Genomic DNA, 14,309 nt, shown 5'->3' on the forward strand with positions numbered 1-14,309 from the left:
TTTCAAACACAATGAATGAAAGTTCAGAAACAAATCATACATTGCATAATATCCGATCAGAACACTGATCAGGAAGTTATGGGAGCATGCAACACAGTAGCCATAACACCATGCCCACAGTAGTCACTAGTCGCCGATCTGCAAACAAACGCGACGCGTGCCAAGCCGCTGTCTTGTTTAATCAGCGACAAAAGACACACAAGTACCAATGTTAATTCAATACTTTAAAAGTTGGCCCACTTACCCCGAGCTCCGCCTCCTACTGTCCTGAACGAAGATTCACACAGAACAACTTTTTGAAAACAAAGTTTCCTCGGCCGACGATACCGCAGTTTCACTTTCAGTTGTAATTCAGTCGTCCCGCAATCTTTGAGTATCTTTTCACTCCTCCAGTTTTGCACCAGTCCGATGGTCACTGGCGATACGGAAGGCCTACCCGAGTAGCTGTCCCCGATGTTGAGTGGGGACACTACAAGTTGACAAACTACCCCCCTGCTCGTTTCGCACCCTTGCCTGTCGTCTGCGAGCCGCGTTGCCAGGGACAGGCTTACGTTATTGATCTCCGGAACAAAAGAGGTGCACAACAATGGCTGAACGATTGAGTGATTAGCCGCAATGCTTTAGCTCTTGTATGTAAAGGAAAGATTACGCTGTTAACAGAACGAGTAAAACACTGTGAGGGATATAAATACACAGGTTTCTTTATCAAAGAAAGAAAGAAAATAAGGTGATTCTTTCTTTCTTTATTTGGTGTTTAACGTCGTTTTCAACCATTCAAGGTTATATCGCGACGGGGAAAGGGGGGAGATGGGATAGGGGAAAGGGGGGAGATGGGATAGAGCCACTTGTTAATTGTTTCTTGTTCACAAAAGCACTAATCAAAAAATTGCTCCAGGGGCTTGCAACGTAGTACAATATATGACCTTACTGGGAGAATGCAAGTTTCCAATACAAAGGACTTAACATTTCTTACATACTGCTTGACTAAAATCTTTACAAACATTGACTATATTTTATACAAGAAACACTTAACAAGGGTAAAAGAAGAAACAGAACCGTTAGTCGCCTCTTACGACATGCTGGGTAGCATCGGGTAAATTCTTTCTCGTCCCAACCAATATGGGACTCCCCCTAACCCGCGGGGGGTAAATAAGGTGATGGTTGAGGAGAGAAACAATTAAATCAAAAACAAAAATAGAAAGAAGAAACGAAATTGAAACAAACACACAAATAAACAAAAATAAAAAGATAAAACCAATTGAAACAAACGCAATGAACTTCTGCAAAGTTTATACACGTATTCTGTCTAAAAAAAAAAAAAAACGTGTCATTTCGCCCACCCTCGAAAAAAACAACCCAATCGAACAAGCACATAATTTATTCAAATAGTGATTTTGTTTTAGTTGGGCATGAAATTAGTGTTGCAACACAGAAATATACATAGTCCATGTCAAAGCAGTGTTGACAATTAAAAAAATCGTTTGCTGTTCACTGAGCCAAAAAGTGTTTGAATGAAAGTGATTGATCATGAAATGGAACACTATATTTTTTTCATATCAATATAAGTAAATCAGTAGATTTCAAAACTTGTTTGCTGTTCACTTGGTGTCAATTTCACCCAGCGTTGAAGACGCAGAAAGAACGCAGAGCCAATGCTAGAAGTGTTTGAATGAAACTAATTTATCATGAAATAAAACAGTGCATTTGTTCATGCCAACATTTATCAGTATGTCAGCATATTTCAAAATTCGATAAACCTTTGATAGACATTCAGCAAAATTTGAAGACAGAAACAATTAACAACTGGTCCACATTAGACCATCACGAACCATTAGAAAAAGTCCACTATACTTCAAAATAACATGATACAACTCAGTGTGCGAGTCAGACTAATTCAAATATGCAATAAATTTATTTGTTTCAGTTCGTTGAGAACAATATTTGAAGCACATCAAGGAACTACAGAAAGTAATCAAAAATAAAGAGAAAATAAATACAATTATCAACTTGCACGTAAAGAAGAGACTTTTTGATATATTTTGGAAAGCGTGAGAGCTATTTATATGTTAGTTTCAGGAAGCTCCTTGATGCATGACTAAAACCAGTCTTTTTTGTGTTTATGTGCTGAAGGTTGTCTATATCAGGGGACGCACATAATTATAGACTTTGCTATTTTTCTATTATTTTTTATTAGCCAAGGAAGACGGGACCAACAATGCTAAAATGTAACAATTACAGTCTTAGCTGACTTAGTCGGCACATTTTGTGTGTTATCAGCTGCGTTTGTGGGCATAAACTAGAAGCCGTGTCCCTAGACAGGCCACTATGGATACTATTGGTCATAACCGTTTGGAGAGAGTTTCTGGCGAATGTGATCAATCTGAAGAATCTGGGGAATCCACTGTACCTTAAGGCAACAAAAAAAATAGGTGTGGTTACGGTAACATAGCCAAATAAAATAGGGTAGGAAGGTAGGCAATCACTTTTTTATTTTTTAACTTTTTTTTCTAATGTGTACAAATTAAACCTACTTGACAGGGAAATAAGTGTGCGACTCGAGCGCTTTCGCTTTCATTGCGTTTTCTGCACTCGTTTTCTTGTTTTTTGTGGGGGGTTTTGACAAATGTAATAAAAAGTTATAGGGTCGGCCCCTAAAAATAGGGTAGGTCGGGTTACTGTAACCACACCTATTTTTTTTAGGCCTAATCTAGATGCACACGACACGACGATTTGCCCGAAAACGCACCACAAAAGTTGTAACTAGTTAAAGCAAAGTGTGTAAATGCGCTTAAGGGTGCTACTTCTCTCTGGTGTTGGAAACAAAAAGTAGTTCAGAAGCGCCATCTCTCGGCAAGACGGTCCGTCATCTATGACGCGGCGGCCTAGTAACCGCTTCACGTAGGCCTACACAAGCTAAAGGAGGAACTCAGAGGATGTAACACAACCTAACCCAGAAAAAGAGGGCTCTTCAGTTGCCTGATGTACGACAAGTAATTAAGCTTTTAAAACACTTGCTTTTACAAAGTGACGGCAGTTCTCCTGCGCGGTAGCATTTCAGATTTGTAACGCAGAATTGTATGGTATAACTTTGGAGGCTGTCTGACGGCCTTTTAGTTTTATCCGAGGTAGTGTCCAAAATTAAAGCATGTTCCAAAAAAACTGGCCACTGCAGCCACTGAGGACTCTACATGTGAGTTGTGTGGCAAGAGAGGAAGGTGAGTGTTGACGGAGGTCATTGCCGGTCACATGGCGTGTTTGCCAATCATCGACGCGGCACGAAATAACTACCTCGCTTTATCGACAGGTTCCGCCTCCGGTCCACCGCGCACACGGGGGAGTGTTCATTGTTATGATAATCTGACATTGATCGCTTGACATTGTCTTGGACACCTGTGGTGATACACTTGACACCGGCACTACACTCACACCGCGAGGTCTGCTTCTTCTGCATGTGTTGGTATCGATAGAGTGTGTTTACAGTGCCGCGTGTGTGTCTACCTTGTTCACGGTGTTCCTGTCCGTCTCGCAACATTAACTGCGCTCAGTCAATGGTCACGTGTCACGAACTGTCACGTATTGAGGAATGACAATCAGTGGCCGCAAAACTTAGGGAATGAGATTAACATAGCGAACGACGAAGAAAGAAGAAGAAGAAGATTAACATGAAGATCATCTTTCCGTGTTCTTGATTAAAGTTGTTGTTGTTGTTGTTGTTGTTGTTGTTGTTGTTGTTGTTGTTGTTGTTGTTGTTGTTGTTGTTGTTGTTGTTGTTGACGACGACGACGATGATGAGGATGATCATGATGATGATACTTGGAGAGCATCGACGACTGTGTGCAGCTAAACTAACGAATATTCACTACTCGTCATAAACAACTTTACAGATGCGTTTGAAGGCAGATCTTTCTGATGAGGCCGTTTATCGTAAAACCAATTATATGACTGGAAAGACCGTTTATTCCCCTAACTTATTCAGAAAACAGATTGAGTTTACATGACGTAGTGTCGATCCAGTGGAACCTACAACACAGACACCCCTTGATTTTGCGAATTTGATTTTGGGGGGTGTCTGTGTTGTAGGTTCCACTGTATCGACGGGACTTTTCGGCTTTTGGACCCTTGGGATCCTCTAAAATTCTGCAGCGGGGGTCCATAGACCCTCCAGAAACTGAAAGTGGGGGTCCCGGGACCTCCTAGAAACTGAAAGTGGGGGTCCCGGGACCCTCTATAAACTGAAAGTGGGGGTTCCGGGACCCTCTAGAAACTGAAAGTGGGGGTCCCGGGACCCTGTAGGAGGGGCGTCTGTGGGGACCCCTGAAAGCTGTCACCTTGGAGTAGATGTTTCTTCCGCATTTAACGCCATTCAACCGTATCTGCTTCTCCAAGGTTTACAAGAAAATAGGTTGATTAAAATCAACATGGCCGAAGCAGTGTTTTCATAAAAGAAGCGGTATTGTACGGGCACATGTTGTATTTGGGTTACATGACTGTGTTGTAGAGTATTTAAAAATACGTAGGTTTTACAAAACATGCGAAGAAGAATGATAAGTCCGTGTTGGGAATATAGTCAAGTGGATAAATAGACTACTTATGTTTCACACTATTTTTGCTGCTACAGCAGTCCCTCTCATGAACCCCCTCACACACACTCAAACACACTGACGGACTGAGTGAGTCTTTGCTACTCGTGATCGAACTCTACTTGTACTAAAACAATAACGTCAAACTATTACAACTTCTTTACTGAAAGGAAAAAAAACCTGTCCTGTAAAAATGACGTTAAATCAACGGTGTCAGAAAGAGAGAGATTAAAGAAATCCTCAAATCACTGAGGACACAGGCACCCCATGAAAGCAGCCACGCACATACTCACAGAGGCACACGTGCTTGTGCAGATGGTTTTCAAAAATATTAATTGAAAACCTGCATGTCGAAATTTCTTTTTGTCTGGCTTTATTGAATGCTTCAGGCAGTGACTTTTCCCTGTCCAGTTTCCTCTTTCCCCTTAATTACGCCTCTCTTACCCCTCCGTCTTACCCAGTCCGCCCCCCCCCCCCGCCCCCTCCCCCTTCCCCGCCTCCCTTTACCCAGCCCCAACAGCAGAAACTTCTAATCTGCAAGGCAGAGTTCACCCTTTCTCACCATCCCCTCCCTTCCACCAGCCCTCGGGATAAACCGAAACAAAAGACATAGAGAGAGCTGTAGGCCACTGTCCATTCAGAGACAGACTGACTGACTATTAGGGTTTAACGTCCTCTTTCACCAACTGGTCTATATTGGGACAGGAGTATTGGTAAGGCCAAAAAAAAAATAGGTCTGTTTACGGTAACCCGACCGACCCTAGTTTTTTCGCGCGACCCTAAACTTTTTTTTGGCATTTGGGAAAAAAAAAAAAAAAATTCTTGTTTTTTGGGCAAAATAACGTAAAAATATGGTTTTTTGGGAAAAAAAAAAAAAAAAAAAAAAAAAACAATCCCGACCTACCGACCCTATTTTTTGGGCCTATGTTACCGTAAACAGACCTATTTTTTTGTTGGCCTAATACGCTGAAGATATGGTGTGATACTTTGATTCGAACAAGCCCGCTGTGGCTGTCTTCTTCGACACACCAGCATTGGGTTTGTCTCGTCAAAGTATCGAAAATACGATCATGATAATCAGAGACGAGAGATGATGCATGCGTGTCTTCGTGTTTTCCAAGCCCTGAGACTTTCGCTGTGAACGTGGGATCTTTTTCGTGCGCATGTGTGCACACGGGGGTGTTCGGACACCGAAGAGAGTCTGCACAAAGTTGACTCCGAGAAATAAATCTCTCGCCGAACATGGGGATCGAACCCACGCTGATAGCGACCAACTGGCTACAAAGCCAGCGCGCTAACTGATCTACGTCCCCGCCCATTCAGAGACAAAAACCAAGTGGTCGAGTCTAACTTTTGACACCGACATTGTGAGGGGGGGGGGGGGGGGTAGGTGGGAGGGGGGGGGGGGGGGGGTGTTATGATCAACGAAGCAAAAAAACTGAAGAATGAACAGATCTATGAGGTAACCGTCTCAATGGTCAAGGCTCAGGAAAAACAAGAGTATACATTGTATAGTATAGCCATGCTTTGCTAATCTTCTCAATGAATGAGGTGATACACGCCAGCTCTCATTAGCTACCACACCAGTTTTGGACTCAACCATCAGCTGGTATGCATAACATGACCGTGAAGCTGTATACTGATGATGTCAACTCCGTGGGGCCTGGGGCGATTGTAGCTTCCCTTCTTCATGTCAGTCCGACAGACAAGGACAATAAATACGGAAGAGCAGATGTACAGTACAGGCGGGCCCGGGGTTAGCTGTGTCTCACTGTCTGTGCCGGTGTTTGTCAGTAACTAAGTCCTGTGTACCAGAGAGAAAATGTAAGTTTTACGCCCTCACGGCAAAGCCATAGAGGCATGTTACACGGGAACAAAGACTGTGTACCTGTCTCTCTCTATGTATGTCTTTTGTTTCGGTTTACCCCACCCCTCAGTCGCCGCCGGGACCCCACCCACTCATTTTTTCTTTTCAAGTTCTGTCACAGAGCAGCTTCGTCCGAGCGGGTCAAAAAGCTCAGATTTCATTTTTTGACGGGAAACCCACCTTGTAAACTGATAAAATAAACAACAATGAATCGGCCCCGCCGCATTGCCAGATATGTTATATGGAGGCCGTTAATTAAAACTTCACTGACCAACAACCACAGAATCAAATCCTGGCCTGGTACACCGATCTGCTTTCTCTTCTTCTTTTTTCCTTTTCCTTTTTCTTTTTAACATATTTTCTTTTCTGGTATTCCTCTTTTTTTCTGTTCTTCTCTCTGGCTTTTTTCTTTCTTTCGTTTATTCGAAAACGTATCGCTTCCACGGTGACGTGATGGTAGTCTATGAAGACAGGGATTTAGACACTCTCCTCTTTTCCGGTCCACGTTTTTTAAGTTTCAGCAGTAGGGTGCTTTTAGCGTAAAACTTCGATAGCAACAAGTATTGTGCTATCAATCTTGGAGAATAATTAACTATTTATTTAAAATATATCGCTTAAACAAAGCGAGAGGCTAACAAATTAGTTTTACTAATAAACCTGCGACAGGCTTGATCACATGACTTGCTGGTGTGCTAAGATGGCGGAGGGTTTTCAAGAATTCTTCCTTTCGTCTTGAAATTTCCAAACTGTGGCAAGTGAATGCGTTGTGCGGGTTGTGATTGTACAGTCGATGGTTATTCTCAGCATTTTTTTTCCAGCACAACTGTTTCGACGGGTTTTCTGTTTGGTTTGACTTCAAACGCGACAGCAGCGAGTTTTGAATGTTGGTGAAAGTTCATCCCGACACGAGATGTACTTCACGTGATTGTGGTGGTGTGTGTCATACTGTCCAGCTGATCTAAGCAACGTCCATCAGCCAAATAACCACATTGTCTGGCCTAAAGAGCGCAGGAGTGTGCGTCAAACATGGTAAGAACTCTCTCTCTCTCACACACACACACACACAACTGACACAACCGCCCTGATGTCACCCTTCGTGGTGGACTGGGCGTTAAAAACAAACAAACAAACCACTGGCACTGACACAGCTGTAATTCACAGACTAATTTGTTATCACAATGGGACAGCGTAATGTCACTGAACTTTATGTTGTAAACAAACTCATTTGGTACACACTATTATCTCTGCTTGACTGGGTGATACTGACAGCCCAAAGCAGGCTGCATAGACTGGTGTGCCAATAACTTTCAAAAGTCAGCTGTTTAGTGTTTATCAAATTCAGTTATTACTCAGGTTCACAGTTGTGTGTCTATGTACTTGTACTTGGCTTGTACTTGTAAAACTTTCTACTCTTGGAGTACATCAAGTTCCTTCAGTGTGTTTGTTGTTAATATAATGTGTTTGCCTTTTTTTCCTAGTCTAGAGTTGTATTTATCTGATAATTGCTGCACATGAACTCAATCCTTATTTTTACACTACAGACTCATGTTTATGTTTTTGTGCTACTGCTAGTTAATCTTATTTTTCTTCTTCTGCATTTTCTCCCCGCCATTTAGGCAGTCATACTCCATTTTCTGGGAATTTATTTGTAATTTAAACCTGTTTCCTGACCTGTGTGTGATACTGTGATTTAATTTTCAGTCATACGGTGATGATGAGAATGGAGGGTTTGCCGTGGCGGGTTCGTTCCCCAAGGGGTTTGGCTACGGCCCGGATGACACGGAGACTGAACAGCCGGCAGATAGCCCTGAGGACAAGCCACGCATTCTGCTCATGGGACTTCGCAGGTCTGTGTCACTGTGTCAATGCTCAGCTGTGTTCTGCATCCTCCAAATATTTAGAGCTATTATTGTATTAAACCTATTGGCAAGAAAAGCAAGGGTTTCCATTCCTCTTGGCAAGAAAAGCAAGGGTTTCCATACCTCTTGGCAAGAAAAGCAAGGGTTTCCATACCTTTTGGCAAGAAAAGCAAGGTTTTCCATACATGTCTCTTGGCAGAAAAGCAAGGGTTTCCATACCACTTTCAAGGGGCACAGACTATAGAGTTTTTGTTTAAAGGTTACAGTAACTGATTGGAGAAGTAAACTGCTGCTTGCAAATGATAGACTTTGGGGGAGGGGGTGATATGGAGGAGATGAAGAAATGCGGTTAAATACTAAGCCCAGTCAGTCATGCGTTCTGCTCATAACACTAATCAGGAGATAATAGACAATGGAGATGTTGCATATGAATCATGATGTAGCATATCATTTTCTGCCAGTGCATTTTGCATTGTAGGTGTGACCTACATTTTAGGTTGTTTTTGAGTACAGAAGAAGATGGATCATGGAAGACAGGATTCATATTCAGAATGGAAACAATTTGAGCCTCAAAGTTGAATCTTTGTCCGCTAGGACTGACATTTTTTTTATTTTGTTTACAGAAGTGGCAAGTCATCCATACAGAAAGTAGTCTTCCACAAAGTATCGCCCAATGAAACACTCTTCTTGGAAAGCACCAACAAAATTGTCAAAGATGGTAAAACTCTTTTCTTGTATTGCTTTGTTTTGATTTGGTTTTTATTTGTATTGTAACTTTATTTTATTGTGTTTTGGTCTATGTTGTGACTTACAGTACAGTGTACTATACTGTACTGTTCAGGATTGTTCTGATCTTTCAGCTTGCGATTTACAATAATACCTTGAAAAAAATACACATTTAATTTGCTTGTAAATAATGTAATAATGAGTTTCTAGAACAAGAAGATGATGTGTGTTTCCTAGAAGAGTTAAACAGCAGTTAGAATAAAGTTGTTTATCTGTAGCAACACTGTGCATGTGAAGTGATATTTGCAAACAACAAAGTGTGGAAAATTAATTAAACACTTCTTGATGTCAAGTTGGCAATTGCATCAAAAGTGAAAGTTTGTTCTTAGATTTTTCTAACAAAAGATAAAACATCATTTATGTTGCTGACAGCAGCTTTGCTTCAGACTTTTAATGGCAGTCTTTCCTTAAACAAATGTACATTCTGTGCTGTGTTTACATGTATACTGCATGTTTCAGATATCTCCAACAGTTCCTTCGTACAGTTCCAAGTATGGGACATCCCCGGTCAGATTGATTTCTTCGACCCGACCTTTGACTCCGACATGATTTTCGGGGGCTGTGGTGCACTCATCTTTGTCATTGACGCTCAGGTGAATATATGATCTGTCTTCAACGGCACTATAGCAGCAAAACACAAATTGACCACCATATACCTCAGTACGGTGGTACCTGTGCGTGAGGCTTCTCAAGTGAGGGAAAACCTTCCAATAACGAACACCTTTTGATTGGACGTTATCTATTTTTATCTTGACCAAAGTTGGGTGGAACCCCCCTTGTAAGACTCTCTTTTCTCAGATTGTCCATTTCTCTATTTTTATCTTGACTAAAGTTTTCCTGTTGCATGGGTGGGATTCTTCCGGTATATGCCGGAAATCCGGATTCGATTATGGCCTCTCTTTTTGTTTTCTCTTGCCCCAGACCCACCCCCCCCCCCCCCCCCCCGGGGACCCCCCACCCTCAACATTCTTCAGGGTTCATGACATTTTTCAGTCCCCCCCCCCCCCCCCCCCCATGCTGTCGTGAAAGGCCACCTGCAATGTGGAGATGCGTTTAGCTGGTCTTAAAGGTTGTAAAGCGTCTGGTCCCACCTGCATCCCTTCATTACAGTGACCACAGTATTAGACTAATGTCAAAAGATGGCTGTCTTTGAGATACTCCCTCCCACACAGCATCCTAGTCCTTCCATGTCTACATACATAAGTGTACATTAGTCACTACATTCCTGTTACTTGTGATTGAATAGAACATGCCTGTGTTTGGGATCAGGATTTACTGGGTACCTGTTATTTGTGATTGAATTGAACATGCCTGTGTTTGGGATCAGGATTTACTGGGTACCTGTTATTTGTGATTGAATTGAACATGCCTGTGTTTTGGATCAGGATTTACTGGGTACCAGTAATTTTTGATTGAATTGAACATGCCTGTGTTTTGGATCAGGATTTACTGGGTACCAGTAATTTTTGATTGAATTGAACATGCCTGTGTTTTGGATCAGGATTTACTGGGTACCAGTAATTTTTGATTGAATTGAACATGCCTGTGTTTTGGATCAGGATTTACTGGGTACCAGTAATTTTTGATTGAATTGAACATGCCTGTGTTTTGGATCAGGATTTACTGGGTACCAGTAATTTTTGATTGAATTGAACATGCCTGTGTTTTGGATCAGGATTTACTGGGTACCAGTAATTTTTGATTGAATTGAACATGCCTGTGTTTTGGATCAGGATTTACTGGGTACCAGTAATTTTTGATTGAATTGAACATGCCTGTGTTTTGGATCAGGATTTACTGGGTACCAGTAATTTTTGATTGAATTGAACATGCCTGTGTTTTGGATCAGGATTTACTGGGTACCAGTAATTTTTGATTGAATTGAACATGCCTGTGTTTTCTGATCAGGATTTACTAGGTACCTGTTACTTGTGATTGAATTGAACACGCCTGTGTTTTGGATCAGGATTTACTAGGTACCTGTTATTTGTGATTGAATTGAACACGCCTGTGTTTTCTGATCAGGATTTACTAGGTACCAGTAATTTGTGATTGAATACAACATTGACTATACTTGTATTTTGTGAATCACTGAATGTGACTGTATAGAACATGCCTATGTTTTCTGATCAGGACTTACTAGGTACCAGTAATTTGTGATTGAATACAACATTTACTATACTTTTACTTTGTGAATCACTGAATTTGATTGACTGGAACATGCCTGTGTTTTCAGGATGATTACATCGAGGCCCTAGCCCGGCTACAAATGGCGGTGACGCGGGCCTACAAGATCAACCCCAACATCAAGTTCGAGGTGTTCATTCACAAGGTGGACGGGCTGTCGGACGACAACAAGATCGAGACGCAGCGAGACATTCACCAGCGGTCCACTGACGACTTGGCCGAGGCCGGCATGGAGACTGTCCATTTAAGGTCAGTCTAGAAATGGGTTTTTGGGTTTGCTTTTCTTAATTTCAGAGGACTGCACTTTGTTTTCTATGTTCTCATTGTTAGCCTGCCGAAAGTCTTGGGCAGTAAGTGACAAAGATGAGTGCCCCACAGCCCCCGTCCACCTTGTCACACAACCAAGTGAAGATAGGGAGGAGGCCTCTCAGATTAGAACATGTGACTGTCTTGCTCTGTCAATTCTGTGTCTTGTCTAGGGCTCTCTCTCTCCTCTCTCTCTCTCTCTCTATCTCTCTCCCTTACTCCACTCTCTCTCTCTCTTTCTCCCTCATTCATCCTCTCTTTCGAACCGTCATGTTGTTTTCATGTTTTTATTTTGTAGTTCACTTTCCCTGTGTTTAATTTGGCCATTCAAGACACGCATTAAGAAGAAACAAACTGAGGATGTCAGCCGATGGTGGCTTTCTCTATTTTGTCTCTGAAACAAAGCTAGTGTTCTGTGTGCAGTTTCCATCTGACCAGTATTTACGATCACTCCATCTTTCAGATAATAAAGCTGTATTGTATTTGTTGACAGTTTCCACCTGACCAGTATCTACCATCTCTTTCAGATAATAAAGCTGTATTGTATTTGTTGACAGTTTCCATCTGACCAGTATCTACCATCACTCCATCTTTCAGATAATAAAGCTGTATTGTATTGTTGTGTGTTAACAGTTTCCACCTGACCAGTATTTACGATCACTCCATCTTTCAGATAATAAAGCTGTATTGTATTGTTGTGTGTTAACAGTTTCCACCTGACCAGTATTTACGATCACTCCATCTGTCAGATAATAAAGCTGTATTGTATTGTGTGTTGACAGTTTCCACCTGACCAGTATCTACGATCACTCCATCTTTGAGGCGTTCAGCAAGGTGGTGCAGAAACTTATACCTCAGCTACCCACACTGGAAAACCTACTCAACATTCTTATCTCTGTGAGTGTCTACCATCTTTTGTTACATGATTCTGAGTTGAAAACCAGACTACTCTTATTTCTAGGAATATTTTTGTATCAGCTTGTAATTTTGTCTCAATGCATGGATCTTACAAAATCACAGCTGACATTTGAAAGCCAAAGCTTTCTGCGCTCTGTGAGTGTTTAGTGTCAATTTTGTTGCCTCCGTCTTGCCTTAATTCTTACTCTGTGAGTGTGATACCGTAGACAATTTGTGGCGTGTACCTTATCTCCATCTTGATACTGATAGTGTCATAGTTATTTAGTATTGCTACCTGCACACCTTCCACAATTCAAAGCTGTCTTGGCAGTCGAACCATTTGAGTCCTGCTATCTTTGTCTTGGAAATTTGAAATAAGAGTTCTTGATAATGTACTTCTTCTTCTTCTTCATTCATGGGCTGAAACTCCCATGTTCACTCATGTGTTTGCATGAGTGGGTTTTTACGTGTATGACCGTTTTTACCCCGCCATTCAGGCAGCACACGCCGATTTCGGGGGACGCATGCTGGGTATTTTCGTGTTTCTAAAACCCACCGAACTCTGACATGGATTACAGGATCTTTTCCGTGTGCACTTGGTCTTGTGCTTGCGTGTACACACGAAGGGGGATAAGGCACTAGCAGGTCTGCACATAAGTTGACCTGGGAGATCGGAAAAATCTCCATCCTTAACCCACCAGGCAGCCACGGCCGGGATTCGAACTCACGACCTTCCGATTAGGAGGCTGACGTCTTACCACTGCGCCACTTCGCCCGTCAGATTATGTACAATCTGTGCTTGCTGTTTTATCCTGACAGAATTCTGGGATAGAGAAAGCGTTCCTGTTCGACGTGATGAGCAAGATCTACATCGCGACGGACAGCTCCCCCGTAGACATGCAGTGCTACGAGCTGTGCTGTGACATGATCGACGTTGTCATGGACATGTCCAGCATCTATGGGTAAGTACAAGCTCTTGTTAGCTTTGATTTGCTCATTAGTCAGTGGGAGTTGGGTGTCTGCCGAGGAGCGTCATCTTGGAAACGTTTAATCTGCACTAACTGTGAAAGAGTGGTGTGACGTGTGTCCTGCATGTCATGGTGTCATGCACTGTTCTCTGTGTTGTATTGTTCAAACTGTTTGTCACATTATGGTTTTTTTTTGTGGTTTGCTTGCTTTGTATATACATATATACAGTGGAACCTGCCCTTGAGACCATCTGTCCATAAAGACCACCTGCCCATTAAGACCACCCCAAAGGATCCCCGACGGTTTTTACGACTACATAAATCACCTGTTTAAAGAGACCACCACTTTTGCTCAGTCCCTTGGGTGGTCTCTTTCGACAGGTTCGACTGTATATATATATATTATATATATATATATAGAAATTTATAATGAGAGCGCTGCTAAAAATGCCAAAATGTGCACTCGATCGCTTGTACTTTTAAAGAAAAGTTAAATATAGAATGACGTCAAGAGCGAGAATGCATAGAAATTACGTCATGAGCAAGGGAGATCATCCTTTACTCTGTGTGTGTCTATATATATATATATAAAACAAAATCAAGGAAAAGAAAAGCCAAACAAAGAATTTCAAGTGGCAGCCCAAATTTTCGACCTGTTGCCAGGCCTTCCTCAGGGGCGTGTAATTCTGCGAGACGCCAATTCATGCATCAATTACTAAGCAACACAATACCATGGTTAATTCAGTTACGACTCACAAAGCAAATATTTCAAAGATAAAATTTACATTCAAGCTAAGATCTACTTTCGTTTTCATTGTAATATATTGTATTATATTATATATATATATGTGTGTGTTTT

At 41.8% G+C, this 14,309-nt stretch overlaps 1 protein-coding gene across 3 annotated transcripts in view; it reads left to right on the forward strand.

Annotated features, from left to right (window-relative positions):
* Window positions 1-6,869: 6,869 nt before the first annotated feature.
* The window catches only part of LOC138980437 (ras-related GTP-binding protein C-like), a 14,775-nt gene continuing 7,335 nt past the window's right edge, over window positions 6,870-14,309 (forward strand). For 2 of the 3 annotated variants that reach the window (XM_070353318.1, XM_070353319.1), the window contains exons 1-7: window positions 6,875-7,476; window positions 8,149-8,294; window positions 8,930-9,024; window positions 9,552-9,685; window positions 11,329-11,528; window positions 12,368-12,482; window positions 13,302-13,444. In XM_070353318.1, coding sequence (XP_070209419.1) covers window positions 7,474-7,476; window positions 8,149-8,294; window positions 8,930-9,024; window positions 9,552-9,685; window positions 11,329-11,528; window positions 12,368-12,482; window positions 13,302-13,444 — 836 coding nt within the window. In that variant the 5' untranslated portion in view covers window positions 6,875-7,473. Of the gene's footprint in view, window positions 7,477-8,148; window positions 8,295-8,929; window positions 9,025-9,551; window positions 9,686-11,328; window positions 11,529-12,367; window positions 12,483-13,301; window positions 13,445-14,309 lie in introns of all 3 variants that reach the window. The other variant, XM_070353317.1, reaches the window with a different exon arrangement.

Source organism: Littorina saxatilis, linkage group LG11 (assembly GCF_037325665.1).
Source record: "Littorina saxatilis isolate snail1 linkage group LG11, US_GU_Lsax_2.0, whole genome shotgun sequence".
NCBI lineage: Eukaryota > Metazoa > Mollusca > Gastropoda > Littorinimorpha > Littorinidae > Littorina > Littorina saxatilis.